Source organism: Phoxinus phoxinus (assembly GCF_949152265.1).
Source record: "Phoxinus phoxinus genome assembly, chromosome: 13".
Classification (NCBI taxonomy): Eukaryota; Metazoa; Chordata; class Actinopteri; order Cypriniformes; family Leuciscidae; genus Phoxinus; species Phoxinus phoxinus.
This window is the reverse complement of record NC_136888.1, coordinates 13,164,735-13,190,096: the sequence shown is the minus strand read 5'-3', so window position 1 is coordinate 13,190,096 and position 25,362 is coordinate 13,164,735. Positions and strand designations below refer to the sequence as shown.

The 25,362-nt window shown below is 40.4% G+C and overlaps 1 protein-coding gene across 7 annotated transcripts in view; it reads right to left on the bottom strand.

Moving 5' to 3' along the window:
• The window catches only part of ralgapa1 (Ral GTPase activating protein catalytic subunit alpha 1), a 72,066-nt gene that overhangs the window by 30,435 nt on the left and 16,269 nt on the right, over positions 1-25,362 (bottom strand). For 5 of the 7 annotated variants that reach the window (XM_079633930.1, XM_079633929.1, XM_079633928.1 and 2 more), the window contains exons 12-33: positions 25,158-25,283; positions 24,856-25,004; positions 24,621-24,744; positions 22,075-22,312; positions 21,756-21,920; positions 17,752-18,990; positions 14,804-14,928; positions 13,279-13,492; positions 13,002-13,178; positions 11,592-11,744; positions 11,272-11,465; positions 11,046-11,144; positions 9,469-9,624; positions 9,255-9,383; positions 9,032-9,157; positions 7,417-7,475; positions 4,757-4,865; positions 3,972-4,082; positions 3,819-3,887; positions 3,393-3,524; positions 3,076-3,259; positions 133-1,105 (exon numbers count right to left, since the gene is read on the bottom strand). In XM_079633930.1, the coding sequence (XP_079490056.1) occupies positions 133-1,105; positions 3,076-3,259; positions 3,393-3,524; positions 3,819-3,887; positions 3,972-4,082; positions 4,757-4,865; positions 7,417-7,475; positions 9,032-9,157; positions 9,255-9,383; positions 9,469-9,624; positions 11,046-11,144; positions 11,272-11,465; positions 11,592-11,744; positions 13,002-13,178; positions 13,279-13,492; positions 14,804-14,928; positions 17,752-18,990; positions 21,756-21,920; positions 22,075-22,312; positions 24,621-24,744; positions 24,856-25,004; positions 25,158-25,283 (5,051 nt within the window). Of the gene's footprint in view, positions 1-132; positions 1,106-3,075; positions 3,260-3,392; positions 3,525-3,818; positions 3,888-3,971; positions 4,083-4,756; positions 4,866-7,416; positions 7,476-9,031; positions 9,158-9,254; positions 9,384-9,468; positions 9,625-11,045; positions 11,145-11,271; positions 11,466-11,591; positions 11,745-13,001; positions 13,179-13,278; positions 13,493-14,803; positions 14,929-17,751; positions 18,991-20,587; positions 20,729-21,755; positions 21,921-22,074; positions 22,313-24,620; positions 24,745-24,855; positions 25,005-25,157; positions 25,284-25,362 lie in introns of all 7 variants that reach the window. The other 2 variants (XM_079633932.1, XM_079633931.1) reach the window with 2 other exon arrangements.

The window sequence follows — 25,362 nt, the reverse complement described above, 5'->3', positions numbered from 1 at the left end:
ATTGCTGGGGTGAATCCAGTACCCTAGAGGTTGGTAAACACTAGGGTACACCACCCCAAAGAACATTTGTAGGATTTGTACCTGTGTGATTTCCAGGCCTTTAAACTGGAATGTGTGTTCTCATGGTCTTACCTCTTCTCCCAGGAGTTCATGCCCAGTATGTTGAGGAGCAGTTTGCAGTAGTAGAAGGCTGACTGGGGTCTCTGCGGGCTTGGCTCTTGCTGCACTACGGCCCTCATGTTCAGCTCATTCCCGCGATGCAGCGTGAAGTCCCGCTCCTCGGCACACTGCTTCAGGATGCCGTTGATGACGTCGTTCTCCTGCTTCTCGGACACGCAGGTGGGTGGCGGGGCTGGAATGTTGAGCGGTGCGCCAGTATATTGCAGGCACTCTGGGCTGGAGTATCCCATATACTGCAGCATCTCATCCAGAGCGTCCTCCCCATCCTGCAGGGAGTCCCAGCTTGGGATCACCTCTCTGCACTGCCGTTTGGCCTGTGGGGCCATCAGTTCCAGACCCGCCTCTTCCTCCTCGTCCTCTTCCTCAAGGTCTTCCTCCTGTCTGTCTTCTTTCATCTCTTCCTCATGCTCATCCAGGTCCTCCTCATTCTCCTGAAAAGCTTCATCCTCTGGTTCTTCTTGACTGCTTCTCTCTAGACTGTCCTCATCTCGGCCACGCTCTCTACCGCCCCCTGCTTGATTAGAGGACGTGTAGAGGCGCAAAGTTTGACTAGGCGGACCATATAGTACAGCCGAGTCCCAGGAGTGTTTGCCGGAAATGTCTCTCACAATCACCCGAACGCAGGCACTGGTGGTGGTGAGGCCAGCTGACATCCCGCCACCGGGCAGCCCGTCCTCTGCCCGGATTTGTAGGTAGGACAGCAGGGTGGTGCCATTAAGTACAAAGAACTGCAAGTTGGGCGCGTCAAAGAGTTCGGGTGCCAGGTCTGCACTCTCGCTGTACGGGTTATCTTGGTTCTCACACACCTGGCTGGTCAAAGTGGCCGGACCACCACTCATTGGATAGTGACCCAGGTGGTTGACCAGGTGCGATATTACCGTCCGTGCCGCAATTGAAATCAGGCCTTGCTGAATACGGCTCCTCACTACAAATGACAGAAAGAGAAAGATGAATTTGTAAGAATTGTGAGCAGAAATTTTCATCAATTTTTACAGACAATTTGAGTGTCCATTATTCATCAAGTTTTACACATCCCCCAATCCAGAACTTATGTTCACAATTTTTTGGGCTAATTTTATGATGTTTTCAAATCAACAGAGATTACTATGAAGAGTGAAGTACTCTCAGCTCAGTTTAAATCCATTTGGAAACTACACAATTTCAAAATAATCTTAAATTAAAATTTTGTTGACAAATTACAGAAGCTTTGTATATTGTATATTTATGGTGGTTTTGGGTTACCTGGCATAATCAGATGCATTTCTTTAGGGTAATTTATATAAAATGGTCCATTTTATATTAAAATTCAATAAGATGGAGCAAAAATAATAAATAGTCCTAATAAAAAAAACAAAATAAAAATAAAAACAAAACATCTTGAGGCCTATTTAAGAAAATGCAAAAAATAAATAAATTGCTAAATCAAAAAAAAAAAAAGCAGCACAAGATACGTTGCAGTGGCCAAAGTAATTTTTCTGAAAGTTAATGGCCACAGTAGCGGTATTAAAAAGTAAAAAATAAATGAATAAATCAGAACGTTTAGATGAACGAGTTGACCCCACTAATCGACTAATCTGTTCATCCATCCCTAAATATATATTCTGTAGAATTTCATCAAAAATCAGTCTGTATAAGAGTGAGAGATATGAAGAGACCGCAGTGATGATGACAAGGTGTTAGAAACAAGTAAAAGAAAAGAGTTTAGGCACTCGTTTCATCAGGGATGTACTGGTTTTCAGATCTATCAGTGTTAAACTCCTGCAGAGCCGGAATGAGTGAAGGTGCAGACAGCTCGTGTGAATACGGGGGACATTAGGGTGTGATGAAGAATGCAGGATGCCTGGTGAGAGGTGCAGATGCCTCGATGCTGGTAAGAAGCTCCCGACGGAGACACTCCCTCTTCGCACACTGCCAGAACTCACAAAGAAACCATGCAGAGAGCAGCCCAATACCAGTACACTAGACGTGCCAGAGGCCCACTCCCCCCAATCAACACACCACACCAATCACATTCAGCGACACTTTCTATCGCCTTAATGAGCCAAAACATTCTTAGACTGGAGCTCTCGGGGGGAGGGATTTTATCCTGATGAAGCAGTCTTCTGTTCGGACCACCTCAGCTGCAGAGTGCCCTCCGATCCAGCAAGAATTCAGTGCTAGGAGTAATTTCAAGAGAATGGAGGTAGGAAAGTGGTGGACACATGTCTCACTCAAGGTTGTAATGATTAGTTATTTTCGTCTGATAGAGAGAGAAACAGCACAGGCAGCACAGGAAACCAGCCCCCTGCTGTCAATCTCAAGCCCATCCTCGCCCTGACACACACTGAAATTAGTATGAGGGAGCAAACCGATTCGGTGAAGACATTTACCGGTAGTTAGCTCATTCCTGCTTCTGATTTGTTCTACTACTGTTGCACTTGTTTTAAGAGAGGTTTTAGAGAAGATGATAAAGATAGGAGGAGCATGGGTTAACACTGTGTGTCAAGCTCTATTCGTTCATGTAAATACATGTTTTTGTCTTAACCTGTAGCAACAGAGAGACATGATCAATTCAGATCTATGTTTATCCAAGTAAAAAGCTATGTAATGAAAAGAAAGAAAAAGCATTTTGTTAACTCCACCCCAGTGACATCTCATTGGTCCTTTTTGTAGCTGCATATTGAACTGTTAATCGTTTTGATTGGCTGCCGTGTGATTTTGCTTTCTGTGAGGCCAGAATGACTTTCTGCTCTAAACTTGTCATGTCACCTGGTTAGGACAAGGTGTAAGAAATAGGAAAAATGAGAAACACAAGACTGCAAGCAGAACCTGACTGACATATCAGATGCATAAACACAAGAACAAGATGACCAAGAAGGTCAAAACAAGCACGAGAGGCAGAAGACATGCGTTCACCTTCAGTGACGGGCTGCAGTTTGGAGGAGCGTTCAGAGTCGGGTGAATGGAGTGGCTCTGGCTCCTTCAGGTTCTCTAGTAGTAGAAAGGGGTCATAGTCTGGGCTGCTTAAGTCTGACAGGTGAATGGGGAAGTAATTGGGGTTATTGAAGCTCTGCGCCCCATACACACAGCCATGGAGGACCTGTGAGATGGACAAAGGAGTTAGAAATACAAAAACAATAAAGCATTATGCACGGGTCTTTAGTTGTTTCACAGGGTCTTAATTTACAGATAAAGACGATGTTTAATAGATGATGTGAGCATCGGTCTCGTACTTTATAGATGCAGCTTAGGACGGACTTGTCGGTCTTCTCCTTGTCTGAGGTACCTTGGACCGGCTGGAGGAGAGTTTTTGGAGGTAGAGCCATCACCCAGTCCAGCAAACACAGCAGCAGAGACACAACCAGCTGGAAAGAGAGTATAAATATACATACACACATATATATATCAAATGTAAAATACATGCTTTCTATTTCAGTATATTTTAAAATGTAATTTATTCCTGTGATGGCAAGGCAAAAGCTGAATTTTCCAGCAAAATTCAGATTTTGAAAGATGTGAGGGTGAGCAGAATTAAACATTTTAGGCATACTTCCTCTTTAATAAAAATCACCACAAACTGTTGGCTAAACAAAAAAAGCATTAATTTCACATGTATATGAGTGTATTGTTTTGGGGTGCACTTGTGTCATGAGACATACCCTCTTGTCCAGCTCATGAGGGGAGGACTCTGTGACGGGAAGAAGGTAAGTGATGGTTGCAATAAGGACCTAAAAAAAAAAAGCAGGAGATGAATGTAACTTTCTATGTAACAAATCAAAATCAGGCTTAACTTGCAGTGAGACTGACTTTACCTCCACTATTTTCTTTGGAGTGTTAGGCGGGAATTTCTGCAGTTCGTCAACGTAGTTTATGAGCAGGTGCAAAATGTCCGAGGCCACCAGGGCAACCGTTTTATTTGAGAACTGCAAGGAAGGTATTAATGGTTAAAATAGAAGCAATTGGCAACTTCAATGTGTTCAGACATGTGTGGAGCAAAACAGTAAAATTGCATTGTGGTCCTCATCTGAGCTGATTAAGAAGGGATGAGTCTTTTCCTAATTCTGCTTCATGGAACGCACCCAAAGGAGAAAGACACTCATGTCTAACCCTCCACTGACAACAGATTCTCAGAAAAGCCAATAAAATCGACCCGATCACAAACAGGCTTTTCTGATTGGACCAGAGTTTGAGTATGTGTGTGTCTGTTGGCCCTAGCCTTCATTTCAGACAGAAATGTAATAATTCCTCGAACTCTCTGAAGCATAAATTCTTCAGTGGATTAGCCTTCTGTCTGTGAAAAGCAGAGAAGCCAAACATGTTGACGGTCCAGATTTAGGAAGGCTGGTAGGGGTGGGTGCAGGGAGTATGGAATAATCTTTTTCTGGATGAACAGCAGACACTTGTGCCAGTGCACTGAGCCCAGGCATCAGGAACGGCTTCAGAAGACTCAGGCCAAGGGCAATGCCATCATTTCTCTGCTGTGCTCACTTACATTGCCAGTGAAGGTTCTTTTACAACACAGATGCTTCTATTCCGTTTATAATCAATCTTTAACAGCAGAATACATGTATATTTTGTGTAACCAAGCATCCGTTACCTTGAGAGTAACACAGATGACGTTAAGTGCTTCTTTGATCTGTGGATGCTGAGTGCCATGAACCAGCTCTTCACAGAGCCAAATACCCAGACTACAGAGTGCCACACACCTGAAAAACACACACACACAAAAAAGAGATAATTAGATCTTATGTAAAATAAATGGATGTATAATTGCCAACGCATTCAAAATAAACATACAAAACATGAAATGAAACAAAATGCACAATGCATGGTGTTGAAAATACTTGTGTTTTAGATCAAGAAATGGAAATGTTCACATCTGCCATGTAGAAAATGTACTTCACATGCCAAAACATTTGTTAGCATTAAAAACAAACAATAATAATGAAAAAAGTTATTTATATATAAAGTTAGCTACATATATAGTGTATATATATGTACCTGATTTTTGGTAACATTATAAAGGTCTTTACTGTCACTTTTGATTCATTTAATGTGTCCTTGCTAAATAAAAGTCATAAATGCATAGTAACAGAAGATTGGAAAAATGTTGAATTCTTGATTTCTGATTTTTGATTTCTGCTGCAACATTCAGATGGTAGGGTCAGAATTTGGCGTCAAGGGTCAGAAACAACATGAAAGCATGGATCCATCTTAAAGGACAAGTTCGGTATTTTACACTTAAAGCCCTGTTTTCAGATGGTTTCTGATGAAATAGAACGGTTAAGATTGAAATTTGGACAGATGCTGCTGGCCCGAGAATTTTCGGCTGAATAGGTGCACTGGAAATATCCTTCCTAAAACGCATTAAACTTTCGTTTACAAAGACTTGAAACTCACCGAGTGGTCAGGGGTGTTCACTGATATGCTCACACAAAAATCGCTGCAAAAGATGCTTTCCAACAGGTTTAATCGTAGCGATCTGAAAACAGGGCTTTAAGTGTAAAATACCGAACTTGTCCTTTAACTTGTATCAACAGTTCAGGCTGATGGTGGTGTAATGGTGTCAGGGATGTTTTCTTAGCACACTTTGGGCCCCTTAGTACCAAATGAGCATTGTTTATATGCCCCAGCCTACCGGAGTACTGTTGCTGACCATGTCCATCCCTTTATGACCAGAGTGTACCCATCTTTTTTAATGGCTACTTAAAGTAGGATGACACGCCATGTCACAAAGCTCAAATCACCTTTAACTAGTTTCTTGGACAAGACAAATAGTTCACTAAACTCAAATTGCCTCCACAGTCACCAGATCTCAATCCAATAGAGCTTCTTTGGGGTGTGCTTAAAAGGGAGATTCACATCACGGACGAGCAGCCGACAAATCTGCAGCAACTGGTGATGCTATCAAGTCAATATGGACTAAAATCTCAGAGGAATGTTTCCAGGGTCTAGTTAAATCTATGCCATGAAGAATTAAGGCAGTTCTGAAGGCAAAAGGGGGTCCAACCCGGTACTAGCAAGGTGTACCAAAGTGGCCAGTACCGACCGACCGACAGATAGATGAACCAATGACAGAACGACCGACAGACAGACAGATAGACAAAACAGATTTTCATAGAATATTGAAACTTATTTTAAAAGATCAAGTATGACTCAAATTTGCAACGCCTGAATAAGGCCCCCAGCTCAATGTGTTGGGGCTTGTGCCCTAACTGCTAGGCCGTAGATATTTAATCCAGCCTCCTGTCTGCTCCTCCTTATGATCTAAGGCTTTCCTCAGCATTTCTCTGAAAGGACACCCAGACTTTTTCCACAGGGAGTTATTGGGGCTTCTAATGACTTGAGCCCCATCAGGATCCACTCTAATCCTACTGGGTACTGGATTACTTTAAATGACACTGCTCCTAATCTGTCTAGATATGACCAGACACGTAGCCCCACACTGACCGTAATGTATAGATTTATTAATCTGTCTGGGATGGGGCTTGCTTGCTTGCTTCCTTTTCAAAACAAAATCTAACAAGGAGTATGCACTGACCTGGAAACATTTCCAATATTAGTCTCTTCACATGCTGAAAGCAATCACTAAGTTAAGTGGTCTAAATATATATATATATATATATATATATAACAAGGTATTTTGCAGTTTCTGCAAAAAGTTCCTTTTACAGTTTCTCCTGAACCAAAATAACGAGTTTATGCTGCGTTCATGCCTACATTACGTGGAGGAGATGGAAACCTGTCACGTTATACACGGAGCGGTTTATGACTCGAATTTATGTGTTTCAATGGCAAAACTATCAACGCCGAAATTAATCTGCAGCAGTCAGGTGGTACAGAGCTCTTTAAGTTGTTTATGTTCATTAATATTGTTATGTTATGTGCTTTGAGACACAAGGTAGTTTAATGAGGTAGTCATGTTCACATTTACAGTAATCTGATTTTGTCATCTAGTTGATATTTAATTGGTCAAAAAACCTGGTGCACCATATGTTTATTTATTTATGTTCTGTTCGACTGTAATTTAGTTGCTTCATGCAGCATTTCACATTCAGTAAGCAGAGGGAAATTACTTAATGAGTCTAGTTAAGACAACAGGTTTTCAAGGGGAGATGATGTGGAAAGTGAGGGGCAAATTGGATTAGGAAACATTGCCAAATTCAAACTTGTGCTGTTTACATGAGCACCACAGCTCAAAGGTGGTAAGGTGGCCAAGGCACAGCTATGACTAGGACAAGCCTTCAGGGTTTGTACCTTGCTGGTGCAGAAGGCTCATCTCTGGCAGAGGTCAGGATGTGCTTGATTATATGCTCCTGAAACACAAAAACAAAATAATTACTATTAAAGGGGTCACATCATACATAATTTGATTATTTATTTATACATTTTTCAAAAAAGTGAATTTTAAACCTTTAAAAGAGTAAAGATAATTCAAATAATAAAGTTAAATAATTTTAAAAAGCTGCTAGTAATACATGATACAATTAAATATAAGCGATACAATACCACATTACAATATTTTTGTTGTTTAAAAGAAGTCTCACAAGGCTGTTTTTATTTGATCAAAGCAATAAAAACACAAATATTATGAAATAGTATTAAATATTATAAAATGTATATTTTAAAATGTAATTTATTCCCGTGATGCAAAGCTGAATTTTCAGCATCATTACATTACGGTCTACAGTGTCACACGATCCTTCAGAAATCATTCATACATGACGGTTTGCTGCTCAAGAAACATTTCTTATTAATATCAATGTTGAAAACAGTTCTGCTCAACATTTTTGTGCCACTGCTACATTTCTGAATAAAAATTGCATGAACAATTCTGGGCGTCAATGAAAATAAAAAAATAAAAAATCTTGTTCAAGGGCCTGGTGACATCCTGAAACTGATCCATTTCATTCCATCTAGGGAGAATCCGATTATACGCCACCCATTTCTTAGCCACACAGACTTTCACAGGGCACATTTGCACACAGAAACATACACAACACCACACACTCCCACCAGAGACAGATGCACAGAGTGAGATAATGCAGACAGACAAAAAGATAATGATCAGAACCGCTCACAACAGACACAAAATCTGACATAAAACCAGCAATCTGGCAACTCGGAACATGACATATCCAACCATCTGGAAAAGAAGCATCTGTGCACAAGTGCACGCACACACGCACACGCGCACACGCACACACACACACAGAGAGAGAAAAAGATCACGTTAACCACAGTCTTGTCATTCATGGCCTGCTCCTGGTTATCAGATGCCATCATGTGAATTTCTGCATGCGAGTGTCGGACGCCTCCCCGCATGGTATTAGCTCCTTACTGTTGCCCGGAACAACACGGCAACACAATAACAACAGCCCTGTGGAGCTCAGCTCAATGCAGCCTGCATTGCTGATCGCCCATTAGCACATTAGCGCCAGCAGGAACAATTACATCAGATTTCCCTGCACTCTAAACAACCGTTGGAGTCGCATACATTCAGCCACTTGGATCTGCATAAGGGCAGGCAGTGCATCAGAGGTTAAGCGCAGAGTATAGATACGAGCACATTAGGGAAGTCCTGATTGATGGTCGGTGGTCGAATGTAGCTGCATGAAATGTAAGAGTTATTTGTAGGAAAGACACACAAAACTGTGTACTTTTTCCCAGTCTGATTAGTTGATGTGTTGTCTGAACAACTAGTCACATAGTGACTAGCATTCCAAATATATAATTTCTTTCGATATTATAAAATGGTAGAAAGGACAAAGAGTAGATAAATAGCTGACCTCACAGATGCATCCATGCGACCCGACCCAAGCATTATTTTCTTTTGTAAATTTAATTTGAGTTGATTTTATAAAAAAAATACCTTGACATCTGTGAATTTCGTCATGATGATGTCGGCCGTTGTAGGGTGCAGTGCAGGAAGTTCGTTGTACAGGTTTGGGAGGCACACCAGGGAGCCCAACAAGATCTGAGCCTCTACCCGTGGAGCCTAGGAAAAAGATGAGAAGAGAGAAAGACATAAATCTAAATAGATGGTGCCATGTGTAGGGGTAGTGGTGTCTGGAAGCAGTTTACTGGTTTCTCACATTGAGGGACGAGCAGGCGGTTACCCGGCTCGCTGCCACGATGAAGTCCAGGATAAGCATAGTGGCTCCCGGAAGTCCAATAGAGAAGAAGCGTGGAGAGCAGTGCTTAATGATGGTGTTCACAATGTCCTGTGAGACAAAGAGAAAGAGGTCAAAGCAAAAGTTTTGTACAAAGTTGTCAACCTACATGGCCACAAGGTACACGCAAGCACACCTGGTCTTGGTGAAGCAGGCCGCAGTGCATGATGTTGTAGAAGTGTGTGAGGAAGTCAGAGTTGGGTGAAACATCCTGTCTCCTCTTCATGATCTTACAGATGAGCTTGTAGGCGTGGAGTTTACCCTGCTTATATCGTTCGCCCAACATAGTGGCCTGCACACAGACAACAAAAAAACCTTTATGATCAGATCCTGGATCACAGAGAACTACTTCTATGAAACATTGTGAGTGACCCAGCAAAGAAGCACCAGATCGACAGATAAACATATGTATTTTATTAATCCCATGAGTGAAGTTGCAAAGTAATTAAATAGACAAAAAGAGAATGAACAATATAACTAAAAATAGGTTGAAAAGATGGAACAATAAATAGTACATATCGATAAAACAATAGAAAGATTGAACGAACAACAGACAAATTGAACAAACAAACAACAAACGAACAATACAGATAAATAGACAAAGATAGACAGAACAATTGATAGAACAAACAAATGAACAATAGACAGAAAGAAAGAATGAATGATAGAATGACAGAATGATCGAGGACGGACGGACAGACAGACAGACAAGCTAAGTTTCCATCCACTTGTCAATCGAGTTATCTGAAGTTCAGTAAAAAAAACTCATGCGAATAAAGCTGGTGAAAGTGTGTTTCCATCCAACGGCTTTAAAGCGAATAAAAACCTGTGCTTAATGACGTCACATGCTGTTTTGCGATCAATCGAATTGATTTGAGACATTTTAAGTTGCTTCCATACATTTTCGCACTGAATCGCACAACATTCAACATTTGCAAACAAAGTTTTGCTAGACAAAATGCAATTCATTATTTATTCGGCAAATAACGTTTCCATCAGCATTTATCGCATAAGCCGTATATCGATCAAGATAAAATCCGATGATACCGAACGCATTTCATTTGAGTTGATATTCATGAAATTCAATCGAATTTTACTGCTTCCATAAGGCATTTTTCATTCGATATCACTTAATTCGGATAAAAACGTGTGGATGGAAACATAGCTACAGACAGACAGACAGACGAACGAACGATAGACAGACAGATAGATGAACCAATGATAAAACATACAACGATAGATAGAACGATAGATAGAACGATAGATACAGTGCTATGCATAAGTTTAGACACCCATCCTGATAAAGTTCCCTTGGCCTTTGGAATTAAAATAGCGTCACATCATCACATAGCCTTCACCATATCTAGAGATTGGCATGGAGTACTTTCCATAAGATCATCTCTCAATGCAAATCAAACCAGCTATTAGGCTAACTGAAATAAAACCATGCCAATCTCTAGGTATGGTGAAGGGCATGTGATGATGTGGGGCTATTTTAATTCCAAAGGCCAAGGGAACTTTATCAGGATGCATAGTATCCTGGATCCATGAAGTAACTGACCTTTAAAAATAAAAATCTGCCTGCCTCTATGGGGATTTAAGCAAGCAAGCAAGTCTAATAAAAAATATGTGTAATTGTCAATGGTGTGTTTGCTTTTCCGAAAAAAAAGTAAAGTAGATTTGCTTAAAAAGATACAATATTAATAAACTCACTTTGAAAAGCCAGGGAGTCAGAATCCGCAGGGGTGGAATCAGATCTGGCGGGGGTGGAGACGACTGGTTGTCAAGGGAGATCCCGAGATTGTCTCTGATCTACAGAGACAGAAAAAACACAGACACAAGGACGTTTTTCAACTGGAATTTGATTAGTAACTGCACAGTAAATCATCCAGTCTGAAGGACTCCGCACGCGTGTGTGTTTGTTCGTGTGCGTGTTCACCTTGGCCAGGTTCTGCCAGAGTTCGCAGAGGTAGTCAAAGACCTGTGCGTGGATCTCAGGGTCCTTGATGGAGTTGACATCTCCCAGAATGCCTAGCATTCTCCTCCACATCACAGTGGCGACGTCAGCGTGCCATCCGGTCAGAGTGCCGCCAGCCATCACGCTACAGTCCTCGGTCGGAAACTCGCTGGTTTCTTAACAGTGCAATCAAGCAAGTGTCAATAAAAAGATGTCAAAGATGCAACAGATAGTGTACTAGCTTGCACATCCTCAGGCAAGTATATCTGATGAAGGGAAGATCTCTTATCTATGTACATTACCGAGGTCATCAGGGGTCTGCAGCATGGAGTGGTGCATTTTCTCATCCAGCTGCAGGTCTTTATGCTGGACATGTTCAGAGGTCAGCGTGGCGGGGGACGGCGTCTGTGATCGGGAACCTCCCAGAGAGTGCATTGGAGATGCGCTCTCAGAACCTGAGGACATATCAAGTGCATCAGGTATCAGATCTATAAACATGACATGGCAATATGTTGTAATGCGTCACTAACAGTAAAACAGCATATGGAAAGAGTGTGACTGATATCAGAGTTTGTTTTTGACTGGGTTTTGTAGCAATGAATCATGTAGCAGATGCTTTTGTCCCAAAGAAACTTTCAGAATACTTATCAGGAGGAATCTTTGTTGGTTAGGCTAGTTTGGATAGTTTTGGGTTTACCAAAGAACACCCTTGAAAGTAAGGCTCGGATGCTATTCATGTGAAGTATGGTATGCAATCAAAATGAAAGCAATCTGGGTTAATTGCCCGAGGGAACCACAATTGATGATGAATTATTTCTCTATTACAGTATAATGCTCACTGAAATTGCACTTGGTGAGCAGCTCACATTCTTTGTTTTACTTGCAATGCAACCACTACCGACATGTCGGTCAGGGTATGTTAAGATTTGAAACCAAAACTTGCAAAAAAAAAGTGATTAGATTGGTTTGGAGGCAAATAATACAATTTTGAAAAGGAATCAAATATGGATTCAGACCAAGAAATCAAAACATGTCATTTTTACAAGGTATATGCTAAGTTTTCTAAAAAAAAACTAAAACTTTTGCAAACCTTTTCTTAAGTCCTGCACAACTAAAAGTAATACCACTCATTAATACAGAACTTACTCGTACATCTCAAAATAAACCATGTCTCTCAGATCCGTTTACTTAAGACTGCAAAAATTAAACTGCAAAACAGAGTAACTTCCAGTAGAAAATACTCAGGACATGTTTTTTGAATATACATTGAAATTGGTTTATGTGATAATATATAAACTAGTCCAAATTAGTCAATCGCAACTGGATTTTGCTGATACGATAAAAATGTGTTTAAAGAAACACAGTAAAATATTATTGTGGCAAATCCAGTCAAATCTATATACCGGTACTGAATGTTTAATTAAAATGTCTTAGTCTTTCCTTCCTATGACGGAACAGCCAAGAGTTTACGTTGAATTCCCAGATACAGTTTATTGCGTAACCCAAATAGCAGTAATATCACATTTATTTAATTAAATTGTAGCCTTTTGAAGGTTAATAATCAAATTAGGCTGTATTGCTTAAAAGGATAATTAAGACGTTTGTTACACCATTAGATAGTTGCTTACAGTGATGCCAAGAGTTAAAAAACCAACAACCTTTCAGTTACCAGCCCATGACACCCTTTTGAACGTGAGTGTGAGAGAGTGTACCAGTGATGGTGACCGTGTCAGCAGACAGGCCATGCTGACTGAGGCTGCTGGTCTCGGAGTCGATGTGGAGTGTTGTGAGACTGGAAAGCTCCTGTTCCTCTGCGGTCTGCCCTGCTCCACCCAAACTATCCTGATCCGCAGAGGCCAGAGCGCACATCTCAGGGGGGAAGCTGAAATCTGCACACAAATACATCCATATATATCCAACCTCTCTCAAAGCACAGCCAATACTGACTCGCCTCTTTCAGCTCAAGCTAAACTACTCTGATCCACTTACTTTCAAACTTGCTGTCATATTGAAAAGCATTGAAGGAATCTGATTGGCTGTCGGAGCTTATGAGGTCACTTCCACTGGCGCTGGCTGGGGAGGTCCACTCAGAGGGCACGCCGGGGTCGTCTGCAGGGCGCGTGGCATTCTGGCGGTTCAGGAGCTCTGGTAGATCTTTGGGGATCTCCAGACTTCCCGGGCTACTGCCACGTCTCGTCATGCCCTAAAAAGAACAAAAGAAAATTATAATATATATATTAATAATATTGTATATAAATAAAATAAATTATTTATTAAAAATAATATATTTTTAGCATATATATAAATTCTAGTATAAATAATTAGCAGAATAAAGTGAAACATGTGTTTCAGTGTTAAAACAGTGTTTTAAACTACAATTTCAAGAACAGAATAAAACATTTTATAGTAATTGAGATGAAGCAGCATTTAGCTGACTTTCGATAATGTTTGTAGTGCCAAAATCTATTATAAACAGCATATTTGTATTTGTTTATAATAATTATCAGAGCGGTCAATTTGATGTAATCATTTAGTGAGATTAATTATAAAGGAAATAATGCAACCAAAATAATTAAGCATGTCCTCTGACATGTATTTGAATAAACAATATTAAATAATTTATATAATAAATAATTACATTTTTGTACATATAATTAGCAGAATATCGGTGTCAAACAACATTACTTCAAGACCAGAATGAAGAACTGGATTTTATAATTGAAATTATGCAGTATTTAGCTGGCATGAGATACTTTTGGTAAGCCATGTTGTAGTATCAAACTATTTTAAACGGCATATTTGCTCATTTGTATGGTTGGGAATCGAAAATCTAATCAAGTTCAGGAATCGGATGTTTGTTATAAAGTATATATATGTTTGGTTTGTTATAAAGACTTTAAACCATTCAAGCACAAGAAAACCTGTACGCACAGAAAGCAGCCTCTCATACTGAATAGTGCGCGATACTGAACGGAGTTCTCTTCCGCATGTTTTTGCACTTGAACGGACAAATACACACAAAAATATGTCAAAATATTCTCGTAAACAGTCGGTTATGTCTTAAGTGAACGTGAACATAAACCGTTGACAAAGAAAACGCATAACAGTATATTGGATCCGTGCAGCTCCTAAAGTGACAGCAGCCTACAATTCCTGCCGCCATCTCTATAATAATGTTAATTAAACAACAAAAGACAGATATAAAATTCAGTCGCTGCCATCTTAATTATCAATAAATGTGAATGATATTTTTTTTACCTTATCAAACGATACCCAACCCTACTCATTTGTATATAATAATTATTAAGACTGACAATTAAATGCAATCATTTACTAGGATTCATTACATAGAAAATAATGCAACCAAAATAATCAATCATGCCTTCCGACAAACGTTAATTTAGTAATTTTCCTACCCATCTGACCAGTTCAAGCTTGAAGCACGTGCATCAACTACCCCTTAACTCAATGTAGTTTTAGACACTATGCATACTGAATGTGTGTATGGACATACAGAAGTGCCTCTGGCCCTCAGTCTCTCCTGGATGAACTCGTCCATGAGGTCACTGACATTAGGGTTGCTGCTGCCAGCATCGTTGGACATGGGCCTCATCTTCGGCGTCAGCTCATCTTTATTGACTAAGACAACAGGCACAAAACGACACATCAGTCATTTTACAGAGACCTCACAAAAAAGTGTGGGTGCAAACACAGATGACCTAGTAGAGTGGCATGTTCTGACTGACTTCCTCTTTGTAGTGGTGTCTGCCTCTGTCTACAAATACAGTACATCTCTTGAATATAATTATGAATTAGTTTATACGAGTTTGGGGACAGTGAGTAAATAAACAACTTTTTCTTAAAGGACAACAGTGTCATTAACATTTTTTTGTTGCTCATGTTTGACATTTGACTTTTTTTAACAATAGCAACCTGTTCACATTCAATAAATAAAATATATCTTATAAATCACTTTAGGCATGTCAAAAGTTTAAAGTTGGTAAGATTTTAAATGTTTTTTTAAAGAAGTCTCTTCTGCTCACCGATGCTGCTGCATTTATTTGATAAAAACTACAGTAAACGTGTAATATTGTGAATAATTACAATTTAAAAATAACATTTTTTTTAATAAATGCATTTCAAAAAGTTATTTATTCCAGTGATAGCAAAATTGAATTGTCAGCATCAGAACTCCAGTCTTCAGTGTCACATGATCCTTCAGAAATCATTTTAAATATGTTGATTTGCTGCTCAAAAAACATTTCTTCTTATTATCAATGTTGAAAACAGTTGTGCTGCTTTATATTTTTATGGAATCCATTATGTTTTTTCAGGATTCCGATTCTCTGATGAACAGAAAGCTCAAAAGAACAGCATGTGCATGAAACAGAAACATTTTGTAACACTATAAATGGCTTTACTGTCACTTTTGATAAAATCTTACTGACCTCAAGCTTTTGAATGGAAGTGAATGTTTTTCATATCACACTAACACAGTAACAGGATGCTTGAACCTGCATTAAGCATCAATCAACAAGATCTTAAAATATGTGTGGTGATAAACTGAGTGGACAAAACTCGACACTATTGTCCTTTAAACACAACCAAACTCATTTGACATTAAACTCATAAATAGCTAAACCAGAGCACAAAAATAGAAAACAAAATCTTTAATGGAAGCCAACCACAAAACTTATTCCATCCAGTGAAGCAATGCAGTTACTCACAGTTCATGCAGTCCCCAAACAGAAACAGACAGACAGAGAGAGAGACAGAGCAAACCCTGAAAGTCCAAACCTAGTGTTAGTGAGCCTTTATGGTGACCGAGGTTAAAGTGAGACAGCAGTGAGTATGTTAGAGGAGCCACCCACAACAAGACGAGGCAGCCTTCATCCCAAAGCAAGGGGTTAGGGAGCCACTGGTTAAAAACAAATCATACGACCACGACAGCTCACTTGGTATGGTGGGGTGGTGACTTAGGGCATTGGATTATTCTAGAAGTCTTGTTAGTGTAGACTACAAGCTGTGTTTAAGTCATGAAAGGCCCTGATCAACGATCAGCTTGCGCAACTGAACTGTACACAGGAGGCGTTCTAAGAGGGGATGCCTGCTACTTCATTACAGACAAGCCGGCAAGCTTTTAACACACAGTAACACAAGCTATAGACTTTAGCTTGAAAAACAGCCTACTTTGAGAGGGATAGTGCTGCCCTCTACTGGCCATACAAAACATTGCAACAACGGCAAGTACAACTGTATACTGGTAAAGGGTTTGATCACTCTTAAATGAAAATTCTGTCATCATATACACATCCTTATGTTGTTCAAATATACCCTGTATAACTCAAAAGATGATGTGTTGCATCATCAGAGTGCTTTTTCCATAATGAGAAACTGTTGAGCTTCAAAAATGGACAAAAAGGATCATATAAGTAGGGGTGTGCAATATATATATATTGCCTACGATAATATAAATGATGTTTTGTGATGTGCAAGCTGAAATGATCGAGTATGTCTAAAAAAAACACACGTTTGTGTGCGTGTGTAAATGTATTCATGCCACCACTTAGTTCATATTTCAAGTGTCATTTAGGCTTTGTTAATTATTTCCTATTGCAATATTAATATTTGATTAACAACAGCTCTATAGTGAGTTATTACTAGAATTGAAGTAATTGATCACACGTAAGAATAATATACAGAAAAATATCCCCTTATAAAAGTAAAAATGCCCTTGGAAATCATATAGGCGGGCAAATAATCACCCTGATAATTTCTGTCACAGCTATAAATAAACCATAAACAGAATATAAAGAATATGAAAGCACGACAGGCATAAACCAGCCAGGGTACCAGCAAAAAAACACATTGTTATTGTCAAAATCCCTCAAAATAATCAAGATGAATAATCAATGGCTAAGAAAGACTACATTATAAGGTGCTTTTTTGTCCTTTTTGAAGGCCATAATGGAAAAGAACACGCAGAAAACAAAATAAGGATATAAAAGATGACAGAACTCTCATTTCTTGGGTGTGCTACTCCTTTTAAAAATGACATTATTAACAACTATATAGATTAAAATACATAACATTAGGTTATATTAAAGATCATTGTGTTTTTATGAATGTGTCAGTGAGCATGTGTATGTGTGTGAGAGATTGACAGAGGACGGGGAGGTCGCATGCAGCATCCAGGGAAGAGGGGCAGCAGAGATTAGGTCCCAGAAGCTTGAGGAGGAGGGGAAGCCGTCCCACAGGTGGGGGGCCGTTGGTCTTTTGGGAGTCTTTTTTTTTTTTTTTTTGGAATTGAGCTACTTTGAAAGAAAATACAAAAAGAGGCTTCAATTCAATCCACATTCAGCAAAAATCAAACAGTCACAAGAAAAGATAGAAAAAAAGAGAAAATGCACAGGCGCTTTTTTCATGTCTTCCATGTTGACATCGAGCCGATCAAGTCCTCACCTGATGTTTTTCTTCCAAAATAGCCCATTACTTGAGTGTACAGGTCCTTCAGGTGAGCCTCAGAAGCGGGCGCTTTGCCTTGACGCTGGGGCGACACCGCCTGGGCCTTGGGTTTGGAGAGAGCATGGAACATAGACTTATACACACCGCCCAACAGCACCTGCTGCTGCCGTGAGGGGCTGCAACCTGACTCCTGAGATCTAGAGCGGGATCCCCGCGGGCGGAGAGTCGGACGGCCGAGTCGGCCACGTCTAGCCCCGCTGATGGAGCCTCTATCGCGCTCAACCGCTTCGCAACTGGTGACCCCCTCCCCCACGCCCTTCGCTGCTGCCCCGCTCGCCCCAACCGAGTGGCTGCTGAAGTGGCCGAGACGGCGAAGTCGGGTCTTCCAGTGTGCCTCTTTGGGGTCCAGAGGGTTGTGAAACTGCACGGACTCTGTGGATGGGCGGAAGCTGACATGGACCCCACCGCTATGACATTTTTTGGGGTCAAGATGGGACAGCTTGGGCTTCGGTTCAAACTGGGAAGGCTGCGGACTAAGCTCGCTCTCGCTAACCCTGTCTGTGGCGTTCTGTCGGTGTAGCTGCGTGACTTTGCTGCCCTCTGTTGGCTGCGTAATATCACTCAAATCCCAGTCGCACTCCTCTAAGCACGCGTAAAAACTCTTCTCACTTTGCTCCATTTGTTTATCCCATTCTAGCGCCCAATCCCCACTTCCCTCAAACTGCACCTGCTTGTTATTCGCACCTGTTTCTACTTTCACGTTCTCCTTGCTACAAAACTCCCTAAAAGCTCTGAAGACGTCCTCCTCCCCTTCGCCCTCGGTTTGATTGGTCGAGGCCGCGGCCGGACAGGACCAATCGGGGATAAAGGGGGGCTGCTGCCCTGACATCTGGCAGAGATGGTCATAGATGCTTTCGCCCACCTCCAGGGATGCCTGGCTGTCTGGGGGTTGGTGTGGGTCAGTAAGCTGGTGTGGGGTCTGGGAACTGTGGGGGGACTCAGAAGTGGTGGTGGTAAAGTGGGAGGAGTGAGAGGGACTGTCAGAGACAGGAAGTGCACCTTTGACCCGTTCTGCGATGAAGGGCTCCATGATGTCAGAGGCGCTGCTGCTGCGGGGGAGAGGGGGCTGCTCCAGCTCACCGGAGGCCGAAAACACCTCGGACGACGGGGTCTCCTCGCTCTGAGAGCAGTGGCGGATCCGCGGCCCGCGCTGGACCATGGGAGGTTCCTCCAGGTCTGAACACGAACAGATATGCAAAAATCAGCAAGGATGCAAGCTTGATTATGCATTAATATAGTCAGTAATATCTTAATATGACAAGTTAAGCAACAAGTCTTAAAATATTAGATACCTAGGTGATAAAAGGACATAGAAATTATTATCATATTAACTGATCCACTGTGGCCACATTTTACATGCAAAAAAATATATATATATACATGCATATGTGATGAAATCAAGATGAAATTTACAACTGAATCTCAAAGGTTACACTTAAGTATATAAGATCACAAGCAAAAAGAAAGCTAATCACTTTTTAAAACACAAATGAATGATTACATTTGGGCATTCTCCTAAATAATTCGGATAAACATGATGATGAAGAAACGCAGACAAAGGGTAAATCCTGTAGAGGGTATTTTTCTCAAATGTTCTGGCTGTGAAGAGGGATTATATTGAATGAAATGTGATGCGAGAAAGATAACACTGTAGATTCACAAAGACAATAAAAAATTAAAAGATAAACACACATGCAGGACTGTTAGGTGAAGTGCATACATTTAAAAAAAATATATATATATATATTTTTTTTTTTTTTTTTTTTTTTTTTATGTATGCACTTCACCTAACAGTCCTGCATGTGTGTTTATCTTTTAATTTTTTATTGTCTTTGTGAATCTACAGTGTTATCTTTCTCGCATCACATTTCATTCAATATAATCCCTCTTCACAGCCAGAACATTTGAGAAAAATACCCTCTACAGGATTTACCCTTTGTATATAATATATATATATTTAAAATGTATGCACTTCACCCAACAGTCCTGTATGTGTGTTTATCTTAATTTTTTTTAAAGATAAACGATTAAAGATATATATATATATATATTATTTAAAATTAACTTGATAAATGTAACTATTATGTTTATATTAATGTACTATGAATGGACAAATATATAATGAACCATGTTATATTTACGGTATTTGTTAACATTAACCTAGATGAATAAATGCTTCAAAAATTACAGTTCATTGTTAGTTCATGATAACTGCTGAATTAACTACTGTTAACAAATTGAATCTTATTATAAAGTGTTTCCTATAATTGTATAGACTAAGTGTACTTAAAGCCAAAAAAAGATATACAGTATATTGATTAAAAAAGGTATATACATTTTCCAATGATATTTAGGATTTAATTAATGTCCATGATTTTTCTAAGCTTGAAAATTACACTTCTGTAATTCCCTACATTTCCAGTTTGAAAAATTAATAAATGAAAGATTTTATTCTTGTTATTTTAGGAATAAATGTGACCAAATCCTTTCTTGACTTTTCTCTTGACATTCATCCAATCAGAAAGCAACTGCATAAGTGCATGATGCTTTAAAGCAATGGTGAACGAGAAGGGAATCTTCCACATTAAACGCATGAAAAACACATCCATGTTTAATAAATGAAAACCACTAAACACATACAATAATAAAAGTGTCAGGATGGTGCTGCTAACTACAGGAAGTGTGCACACATACGCATACATGCACAATGCACATCCATAGGCCGGGACGCAGTCAGAGGCGAGAGTGCCGATACGGGCGTAGAGGGCTCTACCTGACAGCTCGTCAGCTAGGGGAGTGAGGACAGAGTCAGGCAGGAGAGGGTGTACGGGGTGGATCAGGACAGGTGCGCTTTTAGCACTGCGGATAAAGGCTGAGGACAGCAGACTGTCCCCCGTAGAGCAACTACGCAGAGCTACAGACCACGCACACACACACAGAGAGAGAAAAAGAGAAGAATGACGACAACAACACGGAGAGAGAAGGGAAAAGGGGCAGAGAGAGACAAGGAGTGATGGAGGAACACGGGAGGTGTTAGGGAAAAGAAAGACATAATGGAGAGGTGGAGAGAGAGAGAGAGAAAAAGAGAAAGTGATGGCAGAAAGCAGTGAGTATCACAAAGAAGAGGTAAAGAAACGAGCCTATCAGTGCATCTTAAATCAGCACTGACTGGTGAACACATGAACATCACGTCTCTGGAAAATCTAGACTGTGAACTTATTAAGAGAAACACGGCGTGTTAAAGATTCGCAACAATTCAAGTCGGTCAAGCAAATTTGCCACATTGACCAACAGAAATCATCTTGGTTAGAAAGTGATTGCCTGTGTGAGCTGTGCTTCATACATCTCTACATCATTTACAACAGACCTTTTTGCCCGCAAAACTTCGCTAATGTGACGCACCTTAAAGGGGTGGTAAAGTATGATTTCACTTTTCTAACTTTAGTTAGTGTGTAATGTTGCTGTTTGAGCATAAACAACATCTGCAAAGTTACAACGCTCAAAGTTCAAAGAAAAAGGAAGATATTTGCTTTTAAAGAAAAGGACAACAACATACGGCTGGTAGGGACTACACGTCATTCCTCTGGGGTTAGTGACATTAGCAAGCCTAAAATGTACACGGTAAACCCCGCCCCCGGGAACAGTCCATGTTGAGAAGAGGAAAAGTTGTTGTATAAGAGTACATTTGTGAGTCAGCTCAAACTTTAGCATCCATCTTTTCACATGCAATAGTCACTCTGTGTGCATCTCACAACAGTTCCTCTACAAGCGATTTATAGATTACCATGACAGAATATGCTAATTGAAGATAGTTAACTCTTCTCTTGTGAAAATGGCATTTTACCACCCCTTTAAGAAAGGACATCATTTAACGCAATCTTGTTCTCTTCTTTTAAACATCATAGATTTAATCTGACAGGAAGGGTTTGAAACACACTCACCCACGGTCTTCTGTCTGACGATGCTTCTGGCCTTCTCGATGCCTGGTGAGCCGGCAGTGGTAGCGCTGCGCTGTCTCATGGCAACAGCTTGGCCTGGTGGGTCTCGACTCCAGCCTTTGGAGAATGACCGATCGACAGTGATTTTTTGGCCCTCGTGGAAACCACCTATAGGTAGTGGGACAAATATATGATTTATATACGTTTATGATAGTGTAGCTGGTATGTTTCAAAGGCATGAGATGTTATGCAACTACTTTAGTCTATGTGCAAGCACAAAAGTATTCACGTGAAGTGATTTAGAATTTTGATATAAACTCACCTTTGCCTTTGTGTTTCTTCTGCTTCTGCTCACTGAGCTTGTCCAGGGGCAGCTCGTTCAGGTCCAGGCTGTAAAGGTTGCGTGCTAGAACCTTGGTAAGTGTCTCCATGGTGAGGGACCACTCTGTGACCAGCTCCTCCCAGCAGGTGAGAGAGGAGAGTACAGACAGCAGGTCGTCCCACAGCTCCCGAGAGATGTACACGTTCAGATTCCCTTTGATCCAGGCCACAATCAGAGTCTGAACAGGAAGACAGACCACACAGTAGAGGTCTTCAGGTGAACCCGTTGACCCGTTGACCCGGGACCCGACCCGGGACCCGTACGGGTTCGGGTCTATATTTTAAATGATCAGCCGGGTCCGGGTCGGGTCCGAATCTATCACTTCGGGTCCCCGGGTCTGTTTAACATTGTGTGTAATACCCGTGCGAGTCATCAAATCTCAAAAATGCGTCTTGTCACACTCATATTTAATATATTTTAAATCAGTAACATAATCTGAGGTGAACTGTCACATGAATGTTTACTTTGACACTCAAAATAAATTGCGTTAAAAAGCATATTTTAGGTTGATCCATCCAGCTAGCGCGCATTTGCAGTCAAGCGCGTGTCATGTTTCTATAGCAACCAGTTACCAGAGGCAGAGCTTCAGTGAGGGACAGCCAAACCGCGCTTTAGATTTTACAATGTCAATTAATCGTTTTGTTCAATCTTAAAGTTTTAGTGTTCAGATTCAGACTCGATGATGCAGAGCAGAGAGCACGGAGATGATAAATAACGTCAGCGCAGCGGCCATGGCACTGAACGAGCAATCGTTATTATAGTTCAAAAAGGCAAACAGCCAAAAGTTATTGTGCGAGTTAGCAGCTAACTCGTTTAATTTGTCATCCGTCACCGTGAGTCCGTGACATGATGTGGACTTTTGAAGCTGAAATAACAATCATTAAGCTTGGACTTGGTGGAATAACGAGAGGAATAACATGGATAACTTTCTTGTCGGAGCCGAAGGATTGTAATGCATCACAGCCAGTCAGGTAACGTAACGTTACAAGGAAAGGATGGAGAGACTACTAACTTTACGCTGCTACGGCTCCTTAAATTAGGTAAGACAAAAAGTTGTAATTTTTCGCAACAGGTTTATTGACTTGTAATAGCAGTTTAAGGTGGAAAATGTGACAATCGGGTCCAGTCGGGTCTGTGTCTTCCCGGCAGTTTCGGGTCCAGCTTACAAAAATAATCGACGGGTCCAGGTCGGGTCCGGTTAGGCATTTATCGGGTCTGCACGGGTCCGGGTCCAGCTTTTGAAATAATAGTCGGGTCCGGGTCGGTTCGGTGTAGCAAATTACGGGTCCCTTCCGGTTCGGGTAAGAATTTTTGGACCCGTGAAGACCTCTACCACACAGTATGGACAACATCAGACCCTTTAACAGATGAACTAGAAATAATAATTTTAGTTTTATTTATAAATTATATTATATTATATACCAAATACATTTTTTGAATTAGCTTTTATTTTTCAGTTATTTCAGTATTTTAATTTGAAGTTTTAGAAAATGTTATATGCTGATTTTTTATATATTGTTTTATATTCAGCTTTAATTATTTTTTATTTCAGTTTTAGTAATTGTAAGATGTCTATTTAAACTTATTTTATTTCAGTTTTTCATCTAATATGTATATTTTATTTTATCTTTATTTCAAAAACAAATTTTTAATAGTTTTAGTTAACAATAAAGGCACGCTCACATCAAAAACGATAACTATAAAGACAACTATATTAGCGTCCACACCTATTTTTTTACAGTCTATGGTCCACACCAGCGGATGATATCTTTCTGTTTATTCTAAGCACGTGCTGCAGTTTTGTCGTCTGCCGCTTTAAATGCTCAAGCTCTTTAAAGCAGGATGGATTCTGATTGGCCGTCATTGTTTCTGAAAGTGATTCCAACTATATCATTCTTCTGTGCAGTTATAGTTGTTGTGTGGGCTTCCCTATTCTTTTATATTTAGAATGATTTTATCATTCTCGCTGTGAACGGGCCTTAAAGGGATAGTTCATTTTAAAATGAAAATTCTGTCATCATACACTCACCCTCAAGTTGTTTCAAACTTGTATGAAATACTATGGAAGTCAATGGGACCAGTTAACTGTTTGGTTACCGACATTCTTCTAAATATCTTCCTTTGTGTTCAGCAGAATAAAGTAACTCATACTGGTTTGAAACAACTTGAGGGTGAGTATATGATGACAGAATTTTCATTTTAAAGTGAACTATCCTTTTAACACGGACCAAAAAAATTATTGATTTCTACTGGCTGTGTCCTAACCAGGTTTCCAACAACAAGTAATTTTTCTGTCCAACTGAAAGTGAAATACTGTGCAAAAAAACAAAACCACAGCCAGTCAGAACATTTATGATGTGTAGTATGTGGTGCGTGGTGATTTTGGACCAATGAGAATTTACTATGGGCCATCAGCACAACGCAACAAAAACACGGCTTTTTTCACTCAGACTTTTGCCTAAAAAAAGCTGACTGGTGGGTGGTACCTGAAAAATGGCCCCTGCCAAACGGCCTGATAAAGTGTTACTCTTCTTCCCATGAGGCATTATGGATGGAGGCCTCTTCATCACACACTCAGTTACCCTTAGCAATACCAGCAAGACCTGTTCCCTGTGATGGACACAAACACACTCATGATGAGCTGGACAAGAGCTTGAGCAGATTTTTTTCCAAGCAGCCACCTGAGACCAGAGTAATGAAGTGTAATGTGCATGGACATACCAGGTCTTCTGGTTCATGGTTTCATGCATAACCAGACTGCGGTATATGTTGAGCACACGCTTGCACATGTCAACATGCTCCTCCAGAAGTGACTTCAGCTCATTCGCTGCCTCTAGAAGGAAGACGTTAGAGGAGTTGGTGATGAAAACCTGCAGGGAGAAAGAGATTGTGGGAGAAATGAGATTAGATGACAAACGCCTGTTTTGCACAAGTGATCTTTGCAAGGTTTGAACTCACAGCCTTTCAGTTACCACTCTGGATCTTGAACCACTGGTTACCTGTACACCAACACCTGGGCTCACCTGTAGTGTGGCCTGGACACCAGCATTGACGTTGTACTCCAAAACATCAGAATCAGAGGATTTATTCCCAGAACTCCTGCACCAATTAGGGTTTTGATTGTGAACAGACACTGTAAGCCCAATATCCTGCACAAACAAGATAAACATTGATCAGTGAACAATAACAGTACAGTACTATAGATATATATTTTTATTATGCTTGACA